This window comes from Astatotilapia calliptera, chromosome 17, assembly GCF_900246225.1.
Source record: "Astatotilapia calliptera chromosome 17, fAstCal1.2, whole genome shotgun sequence".
Classification (NCBI taxonomy): Eukaryota; Metazoa; Chordata; class Actinopteri; order Cichliformes; family Cichlidae; genus Astatotilapia; species Astatotilapia calliptera.
Genome location: NC_039318.1, coordinates 27,481,533 through 27,490,297, shown reverse-complemented (window position 1 = coordinate 27,490,297; position 8,765 = coordinate 27,481,533). Strand labels below are relative to the sequence as shown.

General features: G+C 42.2%; 1 protein-coding gene across 2 annotated transcripts in view; it reads left to right on the top strand.

Moving 5' to 3' along the window:
* The first annotated feature begins 365 nt into the window (after positions 1 to 365).
* The window catches only part of iqsec3a (IQ motif and Sec7 domain ArfGEF 3a), a 116,631-nt gene continuing 108,231 nt past the window's right edge, over positions 366 to 8,765 (top strand). The window contains exon 1 of one of the 2 annotated variants that reach the window (XM_026147346.1): positions 366 to 1,316. In XM_026147346.1, coding sequence (XP_026003131.1) covers positions 718 to 1,316 — 599 coding nt within the window. In that variant the 5' untranslated portion in view covers positions 366 to 717. The remainder of the gene's footprint in view (positions 1,317 to 8,765) is intronic. The other variant, XM_026147347.1, reaches the window with a different exon arrangement.

Sequence of the window (8,765 nt, the reverse complement as noted above, 5' to 3'; positions counted from 1 at the left end):
TATTTCAATTCAGTTCAGTTTTGCTTATATATAATATAAAGGCACTTTATACTGCAAGATAAGACCCTATATCTGGAGAAAACCCTAATAACCAAGCAATTTCTCCCTTAGAGCAAACACTTTGTGAAAGTACGGAGGAAAAACTCCCTTTTCAGGGAGGTGTAGCCATTTGTAACAGCTAGTTGGCATTGAGGAGAGAGAGAAAAGAAGAGAAGAGAAGAGAAAAGAAAAGAAAAGAAAAGAAAGGGAGGAAAACGTGGGGAGAGAGTAGAAAACACAGAATAAGGGAGAAAGAAACAAGACAAAAAAAAAAAAACTGACTGGACTGTTGCCTGTGGGTTGGGCAGCAGCTTTCACGTTTAACGCTTTCACGTTTAACGTGAAAGCTGCTAGATTATTTGCCCTGCGTGTTTACATCACTGGTCCACTACGGCCCCGCCTCCGGACTCCGGTGATGCTGATCCCCCCTTGCATCAGCACCATTTCTGGTTTCCTTGCAAAGTACTGAGAGAGAGAAAGAGAGAGAGGGGGGTGGGGAAAGAGACAGGGAGAGAGCGAGAGAGAGACTCAACCTCACCAGAGCGTAGAGGCGTCAGACTGCCGCCACAGCATCTCGGTTACGCACTGTTCAGAGGCCCCATCGACCGATCACCGCTCCAGAACCAGCTAAAGGAGAAGTCAACATAGCCGGGCGCGTTGCCACAGCTACAGTCAGTAATGGAGAGCCTGCTGGATAATCCAATGAAAGCCGTTCTTTATCTGAAGGAGCTCACCACTATCGTCCAGAACCAGCAAAGCCTGATCCAAACACAGCGCCAGCGCATCGACGAACTCGAGCGGAAGGTGGAGGACCTGATCGGAGAGAACCGACAGTTGCGGGACCCCCATCACTACGTCCAGCAGCCCTCTCAGCACCACCATCACCACCACCACCACCACCCGACTCACCGCAGCGCCAGTCCCCAGGCGCCGGCCCACCTTCACCCACACCCGGGAAGCAACAAAGCTGCGGCTCATCTCGGCCAGCAGGCGCATCATCAGCAGCCACCACCATCCCAGCAGCAGCAGCATCAGCAGATTACCGGTCTGTCGGCCCAGCCTCAGCAGCAGCAGCAGCAGCACCCGACTCCTCCTGCACCGTCTTCCCACCACCCACAGCAGCTGCAGCTCGTTCCCACCTCGCCGCAGTCGCCCAAAGCGAGCCAAGCCAGCCCCGACTCCGCCGAGGAGGACAAGAGGAGCCCCTGCTGCAAGTCGCTTGTTCCGCAGACTCCAACCACTCTCTGCCGTTCAGTGGGTCTGGCCAGGAAAGCGGAGTAAGTAGCTTTCGTGCTGCGTGCACTGCATAAAAAAGTTCCATTAGTAACATTAATAATAATAATGATGATGATAATGATAATAATGTGCCTTTTCCCAAATGACCTTTAATTAAAATGACAGAAACTGCTCTGTGTCAAACAGGTGACATTACTTCCCCAGATCTGCAGACTTTCTTGCCTCTCATGAATATCAGATTTAGTGACCTGAGTAATTTGTTCTACATATTACATTACTGTGACGTTACCTATTTTATTGCAGTTTTTCCAGGCTAAATATAGCATATATAGAGTCCCTTCCTAAGTAGCCATCATGTCAAGTCAGTGCACGCACACACTATAACAGACCACAGTGTCTGTATGAGCTCAGTGCTGGACTCCATGTGATTTCACTTTGATTTACTTAACATCCCGCTTTCAAGCTGAGGCCTAATTTTCTCATTCAAGTTCCTCCTGTATTTTCACATTGTTCACTCTCAGTCACGCTCCCATTAGATCAAATGAATACTTAATGGATATTGATTTCAAGGACCGAGACTGGCATTTTAACTTGGGTTAATTTTGCACCAAGGTAGAACGTGACCACCTTTGCACGACCAAACAGTGGAAAGGACGTTTTTTTTCTTTTTCAGGAGAGTAGAACTGAAATGTGGTTCATTTATGCAGTTTACATGCTGTTCTCTTTGAGATGAGGTTACAGCGCTCTGCCCCCTCGTGTTTCCACATTCTGACTGTGGAATGCATCTGTTAAAATGCATCTGTTTTTAGGCACAGCTGAGGTAGCAGTTTCACAGGTGCCAGGAGTGCCTGGTGACATCGTAAACACCCATCTTAAAACATCAAGCAACTCCTAAAGGCACATCACTGACTCTGAGACGAAATGTCACCAATTTTGCTTGGAACACACCTACATGGAACTTTGATAGTGCAGGCTGTGGGTAAAAACAGCACACTCCTCATTAAGACAGAAACGGAAACACACAAGAGGAGCAATCCAGCAGGAATAAAAGCAAAGATAGAAAGACATTTTGGGGCTGTTTATAAATCGCCTAACAGCCACGTCAGATTGAAGCTGAATTTTCTGCTTTTTATAGAAGTTTTGCAATTATGGGCATCTTTACCGCAAATAAAACATATAAACCAAAATGTAAATCATCAGCAGCTATTTCTATACACACTGATTATTTACTACTTGTCTTCGTCTTACTTGACAGTAAATTGCTTATAACTTACACAAAGACACAAGCGTTGGCTCTGCAGCCACTTTTCACCAACAAATACATTAATGGAGCAAAAATTAATAAATGAAAATAAACACTGTCTGCATTAGCTGAAATTTTGGACGGCGGTAAAAGGTCAAAGATCAAATATTTACATATCTTATATCAATTAATCAATACAAATGATGGATAAAGGTATAATAAATACATATTGTCTGTGACCTCCTTTTATGCAGCTTTAGTTAAAATGTACAGAGAAGACTGATGAGTGTTAGTATGCATCTATATGAATAGATTACTAGTTTGACCATTTCAACTGTTTTTATGCCATTTCTGTGCATCTTAAAGTTTCTCCTCTGTGTCACCTTCTTGCTGGATAACAAATCCTCCACAAAATTGCAGGTGTAGTGCAACTGATTTTGATTTGATTTGCATCATTTTTTCCCAGTACCTTTTTGTCATTTACAGCATACATTCGAGCTCACGGGTTCTGCAGGGCTCACATGGCATATTCTGATCGGCGTTACAAAAATCCCCTTTGATTCAAAGTTGTAAAACAATAAAACCTGCAAACCTTTCGTATTTAAACGCGCCGGAGTTGCTTCAGAGGTTTCCGTGCTGCTGATGTTGTTTGCCTCCTGCAATCAAGGTCACATGAACTGACTCTTCCAGATCCGCACAGTTACAGAAACAGCGCACTGCACTGAGCCCCATCTGCTCCACTTGGCTGCATTTGCATTGTTTTTGTTAATCCAGATTGATTCATCATGCCATTAAGTCGTAATTTCTAAAGAGTGCAGGGCAGGAATGGTACCCACACATGCACAAACACACACACACACACACACACACACAAAATCAGCAACACACAAACTCACACAGTATGAACTGTACACATTGCATGTGATTCAGTAAGTAGGTTCAATTGTTGATTCAGTAACCATGCCCCCTGACAGTTCCACTAGGGTGATGAACAACAAGACAGAGAGATGATGAGATGGACACAATTCAAAAGAGCGTATGGTACGATATCCCATCGTTAATGTAAAAGCGGTGATACATAAAATGCGCGAGACGTGAAGCAGCATCGTAATTTCCACTTAGAGCATTGATCTCGGTCAGGCAAGATTGTGAGTCGTTGCGCTGTCACTGCTGCAGGAGAATAGATACATTTCGAGTAATGGGAGGGTGACAGGGACACATTGCGAGCATCCTAATAAGCCGTGCATGTAAATGTACCTGTATATTTATCTATTCTATTTGCTGGCCAGTGACTTCTGGTTATTCCTATCACACAGCAAGTGTTGTGTAACAAGTGGCTTCTCCTGAGAAGTCTGTGGAAAATAAATGATGAGGGAAGCCCGCCACAAACTTAAGCAAAAGAACAGGGTACAGGCTTTCTTCCTGACATCACTAGGGTGTCTGTTTTCTGCTGTTTTCAGTGATACTGCTAAACTCAGATTTGCCCCACTGCTTGCAGTAGCTTTACATTATGAGCGTGGTATTGATCTTATCTAACTCTCGGAAAGAAAGCAAATAAATATATTTCCCCAAAGTTCACATGCCTATTGATCAGTGTAAACAATGAACATGTTTTATTTATAAAAGCATACATTTAGGTATGCTTTCCAAAGAAACAAGCTGAAATTAGCAGTCAAACGTGCTGATGTGGAGGGATTTTCACGGTATCTCAGTATGTCTTTTGAAATAAATTTTTGTACTATATTTACATGCACGTATTTTGCACAGTTGCACAAAACAGATGCATAGAAATCTCAGGAAAAATAACCCAAATAGCATCAAGAGGTTCTTGCATTAGCTGCAGAATTAAACAAATAATTCTTGACTATTGAGATGTAATGGATTTCCAGCTTAGCCGCCATTTTCCCAGCTCAACTAGGTGTTTTTGTTTGATTAAAAGACAGCAGAAAATCCATTTGCAAAGCTCTAAATTAAAAATTAAATGCTCGCTTGCTCCCGTCATGCATTTCTCGCCTCCTTCATTATTTTAGCACTGCGAATCGAGGCTGTTTTCAGCTTTGAGCGTCGAACTTGGCTGAAAAGTTGTTTCTAGTAACTTCTCAGAAAGACAGTCTGAAGTGTTGCAATTGTGTTACTCAGTCTGAGGCAGATTCATAAAGGGCCTGTGTGATCTAAACGCAGCAATCCTGGCTACACCTCTTTCCTCGTCACCCTTTTTCCGTCAACTGCGCCTCCAACTTTCTCGGCTTCCATTGTTCATATTCTCCCAATCTTTGACTCCTTCCTCATTACTTGTTTTCCATTCTCAGCTGTCCATCTGCTTGTCTTTTCCCACCCTTCATTCAAACTCCCTCTCTTAAATTTCCTCTTCTCCACATGCCTTCATATCATCATTCCCCTCCCCACTTCCCGTTTCCCTCTTAATCAGCAGCTTATGCTTCAGGAACCACCTCTGCTGTCTGAATCAGTATTCAGACCAGTCCTCAAACCATCAGGCTCTCCACCACTTAAACCATCTCCTGACTGGACTGGAACCTTCAGTTCACCCTGCCTGCTCTGTATAGGGGTTGCCAAGTATGTGTGTGTGTGTTAAAACGTATGTTCAGGAGGGAATCGAGGAGAGTGACATTAAGAGTAGGCGAGGTGGTGCGTTTGTGTTCATAGGGGCGACTGAGGTGGAAATCCCTGAGTTCTCACTTAGCTCCAGGTGCTTCTCTACCGTTTTTTGTACCTCCCACACACTCTTACAGATATAATAGGCCTCTCGCCTTTACACACAAAACGCTCACTAATGCAGATAAAACCCTGACATGTCACATGGCAGCCTGCATGTTTTTCCACATTGGCTGCAACTCCCTCTGCACCCACCGTGCCCTCGTTTTCCCTCCTACTGGGCCTGCACCAACTGGAGAGCAGAATGTATGACATTTCACATGCCATTTCCTGCCTGCGACCGTCTCCTTCAGGAAAATCATGTGTGTGTGTGTGTGTGTGTGTGTGTGTGTGTGGGGGGGGTTTCACATAACTCTTCTAGATTGGGATTTCAGTGAACGCACATACACTCACAAATACATTGTAGCATACATTAGAGTAACCCCGCCGTGTTCCTGCTGGATGCCACTTCGGCTCCTTGTTCTGATGCTCTCAGATCAATGAGCCTGGAGCTTGACAGTTCATGCTCTAACACCTAAGCCATCACTTTAAAGGCCCGCTAGCCTTGATCCTATTAAATCTCTATTCTAAGGCTAGACTTTTGCTTTTATCAAAATTTATTGTCTGCCTTTTCTCCAAATAATATTCTTCATCATGACTTTACAAGAGCACTGTGCAACCAACACAAGGTTAAGAGCCAAAGAGACTGCTAAAGATATGTGACAATGAGCGTTTAAATTGATGAATGCTGAATGCTTCTTGGGTGATTGTGTCACAGGAGGCTGAGCAGGTCATCCCTTATTTGGAAAGTTGGGGGGTTCAGTCAGCCTGCTTGCCAAAGGGTCCTTAGGAAGTGTGTCTGTGAATGTAGCTTGCAGTGAAAGAGTGTTTGGAGTGGTCAAGAAGACTTGAAAAACACTACATTAGCAGCAAATCTTCTTTTAGGCATAATAAATGTCGGATACCTTTGCATCTCAACTTACCACTTGTCAGTGCTGGTTTATTTTTTCTATCAGGATAGAGCTGGAGCAAAATGTGTACAGGATGTTTGAGTGTTTGCTTGTTCTTATTGGATGCATCCAGTTTTCACTTCAGCAGCTTATACAAATTTAGTTATGGATTCTTTACCCAGTAGGTGATTAAAAAAAATCCCCTGAAGATTAAAATGACAAGAAAATTAATTTTGTAGTGCAAAAAATAAATAAATAAATAAAAAAGATTTTAAGATTGCTTAAAATGGTTCAGTGAAGTCACGTAACTTCAACTTCAACTTCTGTGAGTGATAGCCTACAACCTATATTCATTGTAGCTCCACTTCTGCACTTCTGTGATTGCCCAAGTTTCTAGGCCAAAAACCTTGGCACAAAAAGTGATGTGACTAGTTCAAAGCCAGTAGTGGTAAATGGCAAAATATATATTTATGATTCAAAAACAACCATTTCCTGTCTCTGGAGCCTGACAGAAAAGTAATACTGCTTCTAAGCATGTTTGTGTATTGGAAAACAACAGTGGGAGTGATTCCAAGAGAAGTAGATGGGTGGATGATGGATTTTAGGAGGTAAATGGTCCTTTCTATTTCTTGCTCTCTCGCTCTCTCTCTCTCTCAGCCCCCTTTCTCTTGCCATTTCCCTTTGTACCATTACTGGAGCTCTTTACTCTACTTCCCCCTCACCTCTCTGTATGGGAATCATGTCTGTTCGGTTATGACAGGGTGACTGCTGCTGCTGGAATCCAAATCATGAATATCACATTTGGTGCGTAGTGCTTTTAAATTGCTTCATTTCTCTGAGGATGTAGCTGCGGGGTGATTCCTGACTCACTGGTAGAATATTAGCTGTTTTCATGCACAAGTTGAGCGGGTCGAAAGACTGTCCCAGCTGTCTGTAATCCAACCGTGTGCGCTCGTGTGTGCATATGTATTTAGGATTGTGACTGTTTTTGTGCTAGGGTGTAAGAAAATTACATAAAAATTGCTGTTTTCTGAGATATACGGGATACATATCAAAGCCTTTACATTTATTTCAGTATGTGGATATGTGTAGTAATCCAGAGTGTAACTTCTTTAGGATTTGCCCCACCGGACACTGGACTGTTGGTCTGCAGTGCTGGTTTGATCCAATTTAGTTGTAACTGTGGCTGAATTTAAATTGAATTATATTGTACTGAGTGCAAATAAATAGGACAGCACTGCTCACACTGTGCAAATGGTATAAAATAAAATTACAGTTAATGGAATGGGCAGTTCTCTTCACAAGTGTGATGAGAAGCACAGGGAAATTGATCAGTTCTGTTGACTGAAAACATTCACTTTTAAAAGAGATTCAGTTCAATTTTTCTCTGTAACAAATTCAGTACTTAAATGAAAACAAACTACTGGCAGCTGCATTTGTCAGTGTCAAATGGTTTATTACCGTAAAACTATTACATTACTGTGTTGTATAGAACATAATATTTGGTTGCCATTATACTATTGATTTAGTGTCCCTACTCAACATGAATATAAATATAACATATGAAAAATACTTTCCTCTATACCTTTCCTGATGAACAGGGTCTTAACCGTATGTTCTTATTAATGCATTAGGTTTCTTATCTTTTCTTAATTGGTAAAGGGGTCTTTGTTATGGTGACACACTACCCACTGACAATAATGTATTAACACAGTTAGTGCAGGACTCTATGCAGTTCTTTTGAGTACTAAGGGTGTACTAAGTACACCCTTAACCGAATGTAGCTGATTGTCGTTGAGCAAATGTGAGCACCTCTATGAGAGCAGAAGTTTTGGCAGTTTGCTGGTTTGGAGGATTCAGATGCATGTTAGCAGCACACCAAGAAGTGGATGTCCCATGGTGGGCCGTGCAATGGCGAAAGAAATTGCAAAAAAACTAAGAGACTTCTGGAGCAATGTCATTTTACAGATAAGACCAACATGAAGATATTTCACAATAATGCACTGTGCCACAGTAATTCAGCATAAACACCTCAAACCAACTGTAAGCAAGGAGGTTTTGCGCCTTTCACTAAGTCGAAACCCAGTTTGGGACAAGGTGTTGTCCTGCAAAAGGATAATGAACACAACAAACACACTAGCAATGTCTAAAAAAGGTGCTGCAATGACCCAGTAAAAGTCCAGATCTAAATCTGAAATGCTAAAATGAAAGCCCACAAATCTCGATGAACTGAAGTAAGGGGCAAAAATTCCTCCACAACATTTTGATATGAGAGACTGAAAAATTCATGCAGAAAAATGATTACTTGAAGGTACTGCAACTAAAGTTGGTTCTACAACTTATTGAATTTGATGGGGTGCGCTTAGTTTTTTGCAGGACTGTAAAGAGAAAAAAATGAGAGAAACCCCCCCCCAAGAGCTACATCTCTGACTCTACAGACCTCAGTTAGCATGTTAACTGTTATGCCTGTTAACAGACCTGCATAGAGTCCTGTGAAAATGTTCCTTTTCACAAAAATAACTGTGACCAATATTACTTATGCACTACTTTTAAAGTAGAGTTGAGATGACCTTTGTTATGTATTTGCTCAATATAAATATTGTAAAACTGAACTGCAGTGTGATGTTAAACATTTAGTAGGAAGA